Source organism: Schistocerca piceifrons, chromosome 1 (assembly GCF_021461385.2).
Source record: "Schistocerca piceifrons isolate TAMUIC-IGC-003096 chromosome 1, iqSchPice1.1, whole genome shotgun sequence".
Taxonomy (NCBI): Eukaryota; Metazoa; Arthropoda; class Insecta; order Orthoptera; family Acrididae; genus Schistocerca; species Schistocerca piceifrons.
The window spans coordinates 407668863-407684865 of record NC_060138.1 but is presented as its reverse complement, the minus strand read 5'-3'; the positions used below and the strand labels follow the sequence as shown (position 1 = coordinate 407684865).

General features: G+C 41.5%; 1 protein-coding gene across 1 annotated transcript in view; it reads left to right on the top strand.

The window, feature by feature from the left end:
* The window catches only part of LOC124786096 (glutathione peroxidase-like), a 34011-nt gene extending 18646 nt beyond the window's left edge, over positions 1-15365 (top strand). The window contains exons 3-4 of the mRNA XM_047254235.1: positions 3137-3295; positions 14726-15365. Of these exons, the coding sequence (XP_047110191.1) occupies positions 3137-3295; positions 14726-14917 (351 nt within the window). The 3' untranslated portion in view covers positions 14918-15365. The remainder of the gene's footprint in view (positions 1-3136; positions 3296-14725) is intronic.
* The last annotated feature ends 638 nt before the right edge of the window (positions 15366-16003 follow it).

Genomic DNA, 16003 nt, shown 5'->3' with positions numbered 1-16003 from the left:
ACCAATCGTCATCTTCCGCCATCTTTTGAAACGCCCACACCGCATATGCCCTCCGCTTCACTAAATCGCCAGGTAACAGTTCATGATGCCGATGGATTTTGTACGGATAGCATCGGAGGGTACGCCTAAGTGCCAACCAAACAGTAGTGTATGGAATGCCGGTGCGACGTGCGACTGTACGAGCGCTGACTTCCCCGTGCATAGACGAACCCGATACAGTCTCCATTTCTTCCTGAACTGTCTCAGCAGCATTTCACCTTGTGCTCGGTCGACCACTACGGGGTCTATCGTCTAAACAACCCTTGGCTTCGAACTTCGAAATTTTTCTCGGCACAGCTGCATTTGTCAACGGACCTTTACATGTTCGAATCCCCTTCCTATGGCGATAGGATCATAACGTTGAACTAGCACATTCCCCATTCTGATTATACAACCCCACTAAAAGCGCCTTTTCAGGTAACGTCGACATGCTGCGACTACTGGCGCATCTGATTCTCTCTCTCATTACAGCTCCTTTTATACACGATTGTGATGCGCAGTCACTGACGTTTTGCTGCCCAGCGCCATCTGTCGGACATTTTGTGAACTTGTTTTTTTTTTTTTTTTGTACTAATAAAACCCCATGTCATTCCAAGCATGTGTGTCAATTTTTACCTCTCTATCTACATTATTCCGTGGTTTATTAAGAGGAAGTATTTCCCACCACACAACAAACAATAAACTACCCGTTCCATATGCAGCGTTTGTTCCCGCCTAGAATGTCTTTCTCGTGTGAAGACATTCCTCCCATCTGCTAAGGATGATCGGAACTGTCTGTAGAAGTCTTGCCTTAATTAAGAACGAGGAATGTGAACCCTATCACGAAATAAAATACGTCACGAAGATAGGTTTGTTTACCCTATAACAATGTGCACTGGTCGGTTTGCTCCTAAACACTTGGGCCTGCTTTAGTATTAAACTCTGTTGTCAGATGTGCTCAGATCGCCTCCAATCCTTGTTTAAAGTGCGAGCGAGCTTCCACTTCCTCACGACAAGAACAATAAATGTATGTTCACATCTACGTCATACTCCTCAAGCCACCTAATGGTGTGTGGCGGAGGGTACTTTCGGTACCACTATCCGATCCCTCCAACCTTGTTCCACTCGCGAATAGTGCGTGGGACGAATTATTGTCGGTAAGCCTCTGTATTGGTTCTATTTCACGAATTTTCTCCTCGAGGTCAATACGCGAGATGTATGGGGTTAGGGGGTGGGGAAGTAATATGTTGTCCGATTGCTCTTGAAAACTGCTGTCCCGAAATTTCAGTAGTAAATCTCTCCGTGATTCACAACGCCTCTCTTGTAACGTCTGCCAATGGAGTTTGTTTAGCATCTCCGTAATGCTCTCGTCAGCTAAACAATCCCGTGACAACACGCGCCGCTTTTCGTTGGATCTTTTCTATCTCCTTTATCAGTCCTACCTGATACGGATCCCAGATAGATGAACAATACTCAAGAATCGGGCGAACAGGCGCCTTATAAGCCATTTCTTTCGTGGATAAGTTACATTTCCTTAAGATTCTTTCGATGAATCTGAGTCTGGTGTCTGCTTTTCCCACTATCTGTTTTAAATGGTCATTCCACTTAAGGTCGCTCTGGATAGTTAAGACTAGATATTTTACGGCAGACGTTACCTCCAGCTTTTTGTCATCAATAGTGTAGCTGTAAAGTAGTGGATTTCTTTTTCTATGCATGCGCGATATTTTACATTTATTTACGTTCAAGGACAACTACCAGAGTCTGCATCATTCATCAATTCTCTGCAGGTCGTTCTGCGAATTCTTACTATGTTCTGGCGTTGCTACTCTGGTACAGACAACTGCATCATCTGCAAACAGTCTTAAAGAGTATCCGACGTTTTCTCTAGATCATTTATATGTATTGTAAACATCAACGGTCCTATCAGATTTCCCTGTGGTACTCCGGGTATTACCTTTACATCTGTCGATTTAGTTCCGTTAAGAGCGATTTGTTGAGTTATATCTGCAAGAAAGTCGTGAATCCAATCCCAGGTCTGCTCCGATACTACGTAAGCTCGTATTTTTTTCATTAAACAGTAATGCAGGACGGTGTCACATGTCTTACTGAAACCAAGGAACACGGCATCAACCAGAGCGCCGTTGTCCATTACGATGTGGATCTCACAGAGGAACAGAGCGAGCTGAGTTTCGCAGGCTCTCTGTTTGCAGAATCCATGTCGATTTTTGTAGAGGAGATGTTCGTTTTCCAAAAATGTCATAATACTTGAGCATTAAACATGTTCTATAATCCTACAACATATTGACGTCAAGATATAGATCTATAATTGTGTGGATCTCTCTTACGGCCATTCTTAAACACGGGAATGACCTGTACTTTTTTTCCAGTCGTTAGGTACCTTTCGTTGCTCAAGCAATCTACAATAAATTGCTGCTAGAAGGGGACCAAGTTCTTCCACATAATCTTTATAGAATCTTATAGGTATCTAATCCGATCATGAAGCTGTTCCACTGGTAAGCGACTGTGCTTTTCTTTCACATTCCTCTGTTTTCCTGCATTTACTCATTTCTGTTTATCTCATTGATATTGCATGAGGTCTTCATATATTCTGTGGTCACAGTTCATAATTATTTCTTGTAATGAATGGTTTGTGTATCACTTCCCATGTCTTATATCTCTTGAAGTAGCCTTGTCAGGTACTAATTTCATTTTAGTTTATTGGTTTTGTTTATTAATACAAACTGTTACGTAGATATGTTTTTTCCCGTTTTGTGTTAAAGTTTTTTCCTGTTTTTTCCCATCATATTTACTCATTGAGAACTTTTTTACTTTTTATATTGCATTACCATCACAATATGAAACATATTGTTTACTGTACTTCTGTGATTCATTGTAGATGTGTAGCTTCTTTACCAATGTCGTATACAAACATGTAATTTCTTTGGCGACAATAGTTAGTAAATGTCTGATGATGGCCTTGTAAGCCGAAATCCGGTTAACACAATAAATTAAACAATGTAGAACGAAAGCAAACTAGCGCCTTTCAGTTATTGAAATATCTTTTCGTTCCTTGGTATCTGATCAATATGTCTGAGAAATATTTGCCATTATTTGACAGGAGCTGGTGGAACTGCAGAAGGAATACGGTGAGAGCAAGGGCCTGCGCATTCTGGCGTTCCCGTGCAACCAGTTTAACGGCCAGGAGCCGGGAAACAGCGAGCAAATAGCCTGCTTCGCGCTCAAGACGATGGGCGCCACCTTTGACCTCTTCGAAAAGGTACGCTCTCACTGGATTTTTTGCGTGGCATAGTTGATGCTGTGAAGATCTAATATTTGGAGGCGTGTGAAAAGTTAAAATTGAATCTCGAAGCGAGAACTGAACATTACTAGCGGCTTATCGTTACATCAGTTTTGTTAGTATTCATTGCAAAATCCGGTGATGCCATATCCATCCATGCCATCATAGTCAATTACATCTGAGGACATTTTCTATAGCCGGCCGCGGTGGTCTCGCGGTTCTAGGCGCGCAGTCAGGAACCGTGCGACTGCTACGGTCGCAGGTTCGAATCCTGCCTCGGGAATGGATGTGTGTGATGTCCTTAGGTTAGTTAGGTTTAAGTAGTTCTAAGTTCTAGGGGACTGATGACCACAGCAGTTGAGTCCCATAGTGCTCAGAGCCATTTGACATTTTCTATACCACTGATTTCGTTAATAACATAAATCCTGCAATCTGTTTGCAGAGCAGTAAGGTATAAATCTCTGCATTGATGCCAAATTTTTCTCCATGTGTTCCTTAAACGCCTGTGGATTCAATCTGAAAAGTCTAAAAGCACACTTCGCAGCTGTTTACTTCTGAAGAATTCCTTCGGAGAAGTTTAGCTCTTCAGTTGCTTAAAAATTGTGTTTCAGTGCTGCTATTTATTTGGTTTATTCCACTTAAGACTATGCAGAATCTTTTGTTTAATATCACTGGTTTGTTGACCTTGTTGAATGTGTACAGCAAGGCATTCCCGTTCTCTTTGGAGGCAATTCCTAAATAAGATATTTTAGTACTTGAAACGACCGCCACGGTAATACATGTGTCGTGACGAACCAAAGTGAGAAGGAGAAAAGAAAAAGGATTGGTTTGTAGAGCGTCGTAATCTGACAGCTCAGAACTACGATGCATGTAGGCGAAAAATAAAATAAGATAAAATAAAAAAATCTTCCCACCACAAAAGTCAGCGACCAGTGGGTGGGTTCTTCGATTAGTGCCTCAGTACTGATATAAAAACTGTATGCTGAAGCCGACCAAAAAGCGTTCTGAAAGTACTTTTCGTAAAAGCTTGACCCTGAGAGTGTCACAGAGGTCTTCCTAAAGAGACAGCCAAGCACACCGCTAGAATCGACAACAGTTTCTACTGGCCGCTGGTTTTTCGCCATTCCTTTGATGCCCATTTGGAAGGACATTTCCCTGGAAAGACAGCTATGGAATTTTGAGTATCATCCACACTCAGTTTTAACTCTCACATGTGTTCAAAGTGGCATGTACTGTACTAAACGATAAAAAAATTCAATTTCTGCAGTTATTACACTGTTTAATGGTACTTACCACGAGTAAGATAAAATTTATAGAAACGATTTAAACAAGTAACTGCAGCCTTGGTAATGCGCTGTAGTCGCACTAGTGGCCGGCAGCTTGGAGGCATTAACAGAGCCGCAGATGAGAGATTCAGCAGAAACAGAGGACCGCCTCCGCTGCCAGTTCTGGCAGTAAGTGAACTGCGAGATGCAGGTCTAAGTAATTAGCACCGTAGCGGGCCAGAAACAAGCTGCTTTTAATACTGCTCCTAAGCATCTGTGCATTTTTGATGATTCTGGTAGTTATTGCCCAGTGTCGGCATTGTAAATTCGGAATAACACAGACACTGCAATATTGTATTTATCCCCCGACACCGGGCAAGAAAGTAAAATGTCTCACCTGTACGGGAATATAGATGATGAATGTACGAGTACAGGTTTGGACACATGATTGACGACGTATGGAAGTTTGTGTCCGGCCGTGAGTGGTGCTGGGATAGCCAAATGCTAAGGCGACCGCTCGAGTCCCGACCCGGCACGAACTTTCATTATCGTCATTTCATTATACGGCTGATGGTAGTTTTTCGAATACATTTCATGTATTATTATTTTTGGTTCGGCGAGCTTGCAGATGTGTGATTTCATACCAAAATTCGCTACAAAGTGTCTCATCACATTACTGTCCATTTGAAACTATTTGCTGTTGATACATTCAGTACAGAATGTTTGAACTTTGTCTGTGATAAGACTGTAATGAACGTAACTGACTGCCCTAGTCGGAAATTCTGATTTATCCGTCATATTCTCTGTTCTTCCTCCGTTAACTAACTGTCGAGTTCGCAGAACATTCAGAATTTTTAAGATATATATTCCATAGTTGATGACCATTGAGACACCCAAAAGGATACGCTTTCGTGAGTTATCGTTTATAGTCTTTAAGTGTTTTTTAATCGGTTTTAGTGTAGGGCTTTCACATCGGTAATGAGATACTAGTTGCTGAATGTCATCGGTTCATCGCTGACCCTTAGTAGTGCTTTGGTGGTTCTGAGATTTTTTTTTATTTCTGTTACATGCGTTGTAGTTCCGAGTTTGCAAAGTATGGTGCCGTATAAATGAATAATTTCTGATCTTTCCTTTATTTCTATAGATTGGTGCATGCAAACTGCTGTTTGTTAACAACAGTTGTTTTGCCGTGGCAGTTATTTCCTGTGCTAAAAGACCACATTTCGGAATTGCCTTCCGAGCCAATGGGCTGCCTTGCCATAAACTGTCAGTATATGATATATGGGAGACAGACTTGTTAGCGAACAACTGCCATTGAAAGACAGGTAAGACGTAGTCTTCATTGGAGAATAATCAAATAAATATCAACACTAAAACAATTTCCTCAACAAACTGAAGGGCGAAACGTCACCTCGACAGTTATTCTAAGTTAAAGAACAGGAAAGCCCTGTTTTAGACTTTCTAAACCGTATCCACAATCATTTAAAGAGCAGCTAGATAACAGTCTAGCATCAAGGTAGAACTTCGTGTATTATACTGCTCTGAAAACAAATGACAAGCTCTGTCTGATCATAAAGAACTACGATACAGAAAAGACTCTGTTGTGTAACAATGATCACTGTATATATTTGGATATGGCATAGTCGTCTCTTGTACTGAATATTTACAGAACTTATCTCTTGTTATAAAAAATAGTGAAAGTCACAATAATTCACAATTAAAATTATTAATATTGTACTACGATCTTAGAGGTATAATAGTTCTCTTTCAGTGAAATTTCATTTACACATGGCATAATATTACTAAAATAAATTATGACCCTTTACGATTTTGATGCGGTTTTCATACTGTTGTTTTAAACTCACAATAGACCTAACATAAAATTTTTTATCAAACTCGTACCTTATATACTGTTCTCTTTTTGGGCTACGTACCTCAGTTGGCGTTGGCGAAATGTTTCAACAGTTTGTCATGCGCAAATGGAAGTATTATCTTTTTGTGTAACAAATATTTCGCCTAAGCAAAATATTACTGTGATTATCTGAACTGCACTGATACATTTTTTTTTTTTTACCTGTTGATAGTTCTGGTTTTGGACGTGAGCTTCTGCATCTGAATTTTCGTGACCAAAACCGATTTCATATGTGACCTTGTTATTTCAAGTTCCATCTTCGTTGTTTGTGAACAGGGAAACATTTGTATTGATTGTTCCCACTAACTTTTCATTGCTTTTTGACGTGGATTCTTATGCCTATACTATGTTACTGTGCACAAAGCAGTGCTTAAACGCCGTGTTGTTTACTTGATACAAATCTATTTCTGTTAGGCAGGGACATATAAAAGAAAAAGCTGTCTTGGTTACAGAAGTCCAAATTGCAAATAAAAGTTTGTTTGCACGACATAGGTACGCAGCCAATTATAGAAACAAATACGTCAATGAATATCTACGAAATATATACAACGTTAAAGCTATGATTCTTATCAGTAAATTCGGGGCAGCTCGAATAAAACAAGCCTGATTTATTTTTATTTTTTATTTTTTTTTTTTACATTTAGTGACAACATAATCCAACAAGTAAGGAAATTACAAGAAAAGGAAGTTGCTAGGATATTTTCAGAAATATGGAGCAACGGCACGAGTTCATGAAGCATTCGATGGTAACCAACAAAGGAAGTAAAATCTCCTGGTGTCCAAGATGATCCGATCTCTCTCTTACTGAGATTTTTACCTGCAAGGAAAGTTGAGGATCGAGTGCACTCAAATTTACGCACACACTGGAAGAACGAAAGGAGAACATTGGAAATGCTAATCCTGCTACGCCCAGAGCAACGATAATACAACCTGTCTCACTGATATACTGCGCAGTGTTTCACCAGCGCCAACTTTGGCCATTCCGATCTTACGCAAAGACTAAATCTTCTGTACAGCTAATCGGGTAACTTATTTCCTGTTACACTTAACAACCTTTTGCAGGTTACTTTTATTTAGTTAGGTCACCCCGCACCTGTTTGAAGATGATGGTGCAATATTAGTTTTTTATGGATAAAGAATAAAAGAATAAAGTGTATACTGCTGAAGATGGTGGTTAACTCGAAGTATTCTATAATCAACTAAACGGGAGGCAAGACTACGAAATTTAGAAATCCCCCAACAAGGTCGTTAGAATATTGTTTTTGCGGGAGAACAGAGCTGATGAACTTAGTTCAGACCGTTTTACGTGAAAGTTTACTACTGCCGACCGCTTTGTAGATTCACTTACTGCTGCCGCCAAAGAGGTTAAGAATTTTAATATTCCTTGCAAGGTCAGCGGACATTGCGATCCATAAACAGTACGTTGATACGCTAGCTTCAGAAATTTTAGTTTTCATTGTCGGTTAACAGAACATAAAAAGGATCGAATTACTCGGAATGACTTTTACAGCAGTAATGTTAATTTTATTTTGTTTCGTGCAGTAAATTCAGTTAACGACTGTGTTATGCTACACGCCAGAACCTAAGAAGTTTCGATTCTTTTGATCCAAATTCATTAAACATTTATAACTGGCAAATCGCTGAGTGAAAATATTCGCATGGACGAGGATTCTCCGTAGCTTTCTTCATATATCTCCCAAATCAATGAATATGTGGGTGTTAGGTCGAACAAAAATTGTTCTTTCTTTTCTGTCCCGTATCCAATCTTGCCTGCTGTGGAGCTATCTGTTGAAATTGAGTACTTTCCTACAGAGCTCCCAAATCTTTAACATGGGTGACTTTTGTGATGAGAAAAGCTGATAGGCTAATGGCTAACTTACGTCATTAGGTATCCGCTGTGTTTATACTTTGCATCTGTTACCGTAACAGTGAAACTCAAGGCGAGACATTTGAGATACAGTTGTTCACCTTTAGTTCTTTGGTAGTAGCAGTACGTTTCTTTGCTCTACGGACAATGCCTCCCACTAAAGTAATTATGTATGTCCGACAGTTTAACGACTGCTCTAGCACGTGAGGTGCATTCCTATAGCCGTAAAAGTAACTCTGAAAGAATCATACTGATGAAAAAGTAACGAGGGAAAGGAGCAAGACAGGGAAGAGAGTACGTGGTCCTGGAGCTACCATCCGGGTAGTTACTGTTGTTTCTAAATATTTGTGCCATAAAATTTCTCACATTTGAAACTGTGCTTAGAAGTACTGTTTATAATTTTCCAAGAAGGTGTTACTTCGTTTTATTGATAACCACACAGACATATCTCTTTGTTTCTAATAGGGCTACTGCATTACCTCAAATTTTTAATCTCAGTTTTCATTGATAATTGCATTCTACGATTAAAAAATGTTTCAGAAAATGCAAGTTATCTTTGCTGTATTGAATTTTACATATTTATTCCGACCGGATTCGGTTTTTAACCGTCATCAGGGAAAAGCAAAGAACAACACGACTTTTACATTTCATATATCACGCTACAGACGAATGCTATACTACAGGGCATATTATGATACACGTCAACAGTTTTCAGCGAAATAAAGTGACTCATTCAGTTTACATACAGAGTCTCTGTAACTGGAGAAGACGGGTCTCCTAAACCAAAATGCTCAGAAAATATCTCTGAACAACCTCTGAAATTTTTCTGGGAAGTTCGTGTTTATTCTGTCTACAGAAGAGTCAGCAGTCCAGGAGAGTAACAGCCTCCGCTCAGGTGTCGATCATACTTCACACGTTTGCTACAGTGAATTATACAGGGAGGCGCATGAAACACCGGCCCAGAGTACACATTACTCGCCAATTATGCACGAATAGCTACCTGAAACGAGGAGATACAACAACAGTTAGATAAACATGTAATAATTAGATATCAAAGAGATAATAAAAAAGCTAATGCGAAGGTGTATATTTACTGAATTGATCTTATCTTTTACGTTACATTTCATTAGGTGCTGAAAATGACCTCCGAGTGTTTAGTCTACGTTTACGTACTCCCTAACATTTGCGCAAGTCTGCCGCATCAGTTCTCATAATTTCCTTACGAATATTGTCGTTCAGGTCTTCTTAAGTTATTGGGTTATTTTCATACACTTTTTCCTTTAGACTACACCACAGATAAAAGTCACAAGTGGTTAGGTTCGGCGATGGCGGCGGCCACAATCGTTTGCCGACAGTCCTCTGTTTTGGGAATCTTTCATGAGTCTGTGAGGCTGACTCACGTGAAGTGTGACAGGTCGCCCCAGCCTGTTGAAAGACAGCATACGTCCGATCATGGTGGGGGTGGGGGAGAGGTCAACAGTGCTTAAAATTCCGCGAAGATTCGTATAAACACAGCACTGTAGTGTTTTTTGTCGTCTCAAAAAATATGGGACCCACAATCCGACTTGATGACACGGCGCACTACTTTTTGACTTTTTCAGCATGAAGAGGTTCCTCATTAATCATACAGCGATTGTTTGGTGCTCTAGGATTTCACATGTCCTGTCAGATGGAACCAGGCTTCATCACTCATGAAACACAGCAGCGGATCCAAAATTCCGCTCTCAGTTATTTGACGGTGTACGGTAATTCACACTTTTTGTCTACCCTTTCTCTTTCAATTCTTGTACACATTTCATCCCTATATGGCGTAAAACATGTTGACAAGACCTACGCGAAACGTTCACTTGTTGCGGCAATTTACGTGTCGGCTTCTTTGGAGTCTGGGATCCACGCTCGAATGCACGCGGTCACAGCCGGTTTACTAACGGACGGGGCTCGATGTTTTTTGCATTTGTAGTTGATCCTGTAGTAGGCTAGTTTGTAATCAAAACCAGCATACCGCTCTTTGCTGGTATGGGAACACGAGAAAATTTCTTTGTATAAATGTCCGGCGTTTCCTTAAACGAACAGGTAAACATGTACGCCTCCATTATTGCGGTTCTTTCTAGGAGAGGATACATCTCGCTGAGATATTTACTTAACACGTCTTGACCAATTCGCAACGATTTTCGTACCGATAATACAAAACAATATCAGAACTTCTTCTGAACAGTAGATGACAACTGGCGGGTGACAATGAGCTGTGTAATACTAGGGCCGACTATTCGTGTGCCACCCTGTAGTTGGACATCAGTGGCGGCTCGTGAGTATACACTCCTGGAAATTGAAATAAGAACACCGTGAATTCATTGTCCCAGGAAGGGGAAACTTTATTGACACATTCCTGGGGTCAGATACATCACATGATCACACTGACAGAACCACAGGCACATAGACACAGGCAACAGAGCATGCACAATGTCGGCACTAGTACTGTGTATATCCACCTTTCGCAGCAATGCAGGCTGCTGTTCTCCCATGGAGACGATCGTAGAGATGCTGGATGTAGTCCTGTGGAACGGCTTGCCATGCCATTTCCACCTGGCGCCTCAGTTGGACCAGCGTTCGTGCTGGACGTGCAGACCGCGTGAGACGACGCTTCATCCAGTCCCAAACATGCTCAATGGGGAACAGATCCGGAGATCTTGCTGGCCAGGGTAGTTGACTTACACCTTCTAGAGCACGTTGGGTGGCACGGGATACATGCGGACGTGCATTGTCCTGTTGGAACAGCAAGTTCCGTTGCCGGTCTAGGAATGGTAGAATGATGGGTTCGATGACGGTTTGGATGTACCGTGCACTATTCAGTGTCCCCTCGACGATCACCAGTGGTGTACGGCCAGTGTAGGAGATCGCTCCCCACACCATGATGCCGGGTGTTGGCCCTGTGTGCCTCGGTCGTATGCAGTCCTGATTGTGGCGCTCACCTGCACGGCGCCAAACACGCATACGACCATCATTGGCACCAAGGCAGAAGCGACTCTCATCGCTGAAGACGACACGTCTCCATTCGTCCCTCCATTCACGCCTGTCGCGACACCACTGGAGGCGGGCTGCACGATGTTGGTGCGTGAGCGGAAGACGGCCTAACGGTGTGCGGGACCGTAGCCCAGCTTCATGGAGGCGGTTGCGAATGGTCCTCGCCGATACCCCAGGAGCAACAGTGTCCCTAATTTGCTGGGAAGTGGCGGTGCGGTCCCCTACGGCATTGCGTAGGATCCTACGGTCTTGGCGTGCATCCGCGCGTCGCTGCGGTCCGGTCCCAGGTCGACGGGCACGTGCACCTTCCGCCGACCACTGGCGACAACATCGATGTATTGTGGAGACCTCACGCCCCACGTGTTGAGCAATTCGGCGGTACGTCCACCCGGCCTCCCGCATGCCCACTATACGCCCTCGCTCAAAGTCCGTCAACTGCACATACGGTTCACGTCCACGCTGTCGCGGCATGCTACCAGTGTTAAAGACTGCGATGGAGCTCCGTATGCCACGGCAAACTGGCTGACACTGACGGCGGCGGTGCACAAATGCTGCGCAGCTGGCGCCATTCGACGGCCAACACCGCGGTTCCTGGTGTGTCCACTGTGCCGTGCGTGTGATCATTGCTTGTACAGCCCTCTCGCAGTGTCCGGAGCAAGTATGGTGGGTCTGACACACCGGTGTCAATGTGTTCTTTTTTCCATTTCCAGGAGTGTACATTCTGGGTGTTTACAAACTTTTAGATCCAGATAAATTTGAGAGTGTGAAATTAATAGCATCTGCTGTATCAACTAATTTATACAACTACAGGCACTGTCAATAATAATAATAGTAATAATAATAGGTGCATAACTTAGCTGACAAAAGAAAGAATTGTTTTTGTGGAATTTTGTTGTTTTGTACATAATTAAGCACAGTTTAGGGCACTAACGAAAATAATGTGTAAGCTTTAGCAACTCTCCATTTCGCATTTTTGTGTGAGTGGGAGTTTTCGTGCTTTTCAATTTTTCGGACAAATGTATTACTTTACGAATTTACTTCCGGGCTGAAAATCTGATATTCCTACGGTGCATCCACACAATAGCTTGTGCTAACTGTACACGTCCTTGTTAAATGTTCGCTTGTAGTCACGCTTGTTTGATATCGTCACTCTTTCAAAGGATCAGCTCCAGGAGGCCCTAGTTTCTTTGCGGCTAACTTTTCTTGGTAATTTACTTTTCTGTTCCCAGAACGAGATTTTCTTTCTGCAGCGGAATATGTTCTGGTATGAAACTTAGTGGCAGATTAAACCTGTGTGCCGGACTGAGTCTCGAACTCGGGACCTTTGCCTTTCGCGGGCACTGAGCTACCTAAGCACGATTCACGACCCGTCCTCACAGCTTTACTTTTCTGTTAGCATTTAAAACAGATTCAACATAGTTCATGTTTACACTGCATTCGAAAGCTGATTCCCGCAAAGTAAACAACCAACTCCAAACACGAAGTGCCGTTTGTGGAAATGATTAAACTCAAGTAAAATGTATACCAACATCGTCACTTGGCTAGAGCACAAGTGAGGCGCTGAGGTCCAAAAAGGGCCTAAAGAACACTGCCGCTGAACCCATATTTAAGTAAATGTCACAGAAACCAGTGACACAGCTTTTCGTGAATTTTCATATGTACATTGCGGGCCTACAGCACAGCTAAACGTGACTCTTCATGAGATCAACAGATTCAGAAGCCTGAATAAATGCCAAAATCGACGGTGATGTGTTTTGGCCATAATGATTCTCATCGCCTCAAATGGATTATTGTATGGTACAATTCATAGCTTAATATATTATAACTCATTCAGAAACCCACAAAATATGTTTACTGCCAGCACAACTTTGACATATACTGACATTCGATCTAATTTTACTATTAGTGTGTGAATTAGCGTATCTGAGAAGTGTGCTATCACATAGCAGGATTTATGCTGAGCGAACGGGGATAAATTCTGCCGCAATGTGCTACCACCTGGGTGCACTGACGTAAACTTCTAGTTGAATGGCAAGGGCTAGCTGTGCCCATCGTGAACTGTGCACGCTCTTCATCAAATGCATATGTATCTGGCCCATAAGCTAATTACGTCACGCGAATTACGCATGCGCAGAAGCTCCTTAAAACGTGCACAACTGGAGGTGTGCTCGTCACTCTGATGGCAAGTTTCACGGAGTCTAGAGCAGCAGTAGCGCGGTAGATTTAAGTGCCTTTATCTTTCAGAATATAGCATCTATGTTACGTTTAACAGCATTCAAAGAAAATAACCAATAAATCTGAAAGTTGTCAAAAGTTAGAGTGTTCAACTGCTCTTGTGCTCGTACACAGCAGCTGTTACTGTGGACAATATAAGACAATTTTTAAACGAAAATTCGAGATCATAATAAGAGTGACTGGGTGACCTGCAAAATTCGAAGTAATTTAGACTTAAGGGGTGTAGGACATCAAAGGGGCCGACTTGGAGCAGGAGAGGCACCACAGGACATTTTAATTTCCACTGTCTATACTTTTACAAATAAATTCATAAAACTTTGTCGGCATGATCTGGAAGGATTCAGAATTCACTCTCATAGCAGTGGAAGTTCAGAAACATAACAAAATAAATTTTTTTGCATTTGAAATTTCATCATTTTTTCACTTACTATTGGCTGCATTTGTTGCTGTAGGTACACTCTTCTTCATAAGGAAGAGAGATTCTTCGATGAATTTTGCGCAGCATCCAAACCATACTTACAGGTGTATGAAACTAGAATTTTCCAAACCTATTAAAAACTGTGGTAAAAATTGAGATAATCAACTATAAAACCTGAGTTTCTTCTGAACGCGAAGTTTAAAATGTAACACTTCATTCATTTTTCATAAATTAAAAAAATTCTAGAGCATCACACACCCGTAAGTATAGTTTGTATTCTGTGCAAAATTCATCGAAGAATCTGTCTTACTTCTGAAGAAAAGTGTACCTACAGCAACAAATGCAGCCAATAGTAAGTGAAAAAAATTATGAAATTTCACATGTAAAAAAATGTACTTTGTTGTGTTTCTGAACTTCCACTGCTATGAGAATGAATCCTGAATCCTTCCTGGTCATGCTGATAAAGTTTAATGAATTTATTTGTAAAAGTATAGACAGTGGAAATCAGAATGTCCTGTGGTGCCTCTCCTGCTCCAAGTCGGCCCGTTTGACTTTCTAATCCCTTTAAGGTCGAGAATTTTTTTCCTCCATGCTCTAAAAAAATATCATAACGATGTGTTCGTGTCTAGTTACAATGAAGGACGGAGTTTAAAGGCACAGTGTTGTGTTTACCTTCTGTTCGCTTGTGCAGGTGGAGGTCAATGGTGACAATGCTCATCCCCTATGGAAATTCCTGAAGAACAAGCAGCCGGGGACGCTGGGAAACTTCATCAAGTGGAACTTCACCAAGTTTGTAGTTGACCGCGACGGCAATCCAGTGGCCAGGTTCGCGCCCACGACGGAGCCCAAGAAGATGGTGGACACGCTCAACAAATTCTTCTGAGCCGGACCGGGGGGCTTTCGGCGTTCAGGCGGTTCCTACCAATCGCCTCTGTTTTTTGGGGACAGTAGAATTCATGCGTACAAATGCTATTACACTTTAAACTTCTCACAGGGACTGTCAAAGCACATTCGAGACTGTTTTCTATCTGCACGTTGAAGCGAGATTATTTAGCGTAGACATTTTGGGAAGGGGGAGGGGCGTGGAGTCCTTCAAGGAGCTGTACTGAGACGAACATAGAATTCTTTTCAGAGATACATGGCAGAAGCTCTCATCCATTGTGTAAACTAAACTAAAATTGCGAGCATTATACACCTGGTATCTAACATCGTTTTTAAGTTTTTTACTTTGAAATTATATTGAAATATATGTATTATTAACGTCTGTAGTCATCGTTTCGAAGATATTAATGCAAGTGTATGATGCTGACCATAAAGTCATCTAGACTGTTTTCCATCTCTTATTGCATCCTGATTTGTAGTGGGTAAATTTCATTTTGTGAAACATTTAAGCAGTAAAGGAAGGCATTACAACGTCGTGTGTCTTGAAAATCTTCAATTTTATGGTTGGACTGAAACCTCCTTGAGTTTGGATCTGTATCCTTTAACGAACTGATGCAACATTTTTAGATACTTTGAATAGATAATATCTCGCTGTAGAATTGATACGATTTAGCCATTGTAAATTTTACTGTGAGTTCGAGTTCTTAATAAACTACATGTACAACCACAAAATAAAAAATTATTGTTTTTTCTTGCGTCATGTTTCAGACGTATTGTGCTTCTCAGATAAAAATTGTGGTCATTGTGAAGAGACATATATGTTTCCAGAATGAGATTTTCACTCCGCAGCGGAGTGTGAGTTGGTATGAAACTTCCTGGCAGATTAAAACTGCGTGCCGGACTGAAACTCGAACTCGGGACCGAGCCTCGGTCTGACACACAGTTTTAATCTGCCAGGAAGTATCAGACACATTTGTGTTCGCTATTGATACGTTACCAGAAATAAGATTTTTTTAAAATCTATTTATTGGTTAAGGTGGTATAAAATTCGTGAATGATAATGACCAGGTCTATTTAATGGTTCATC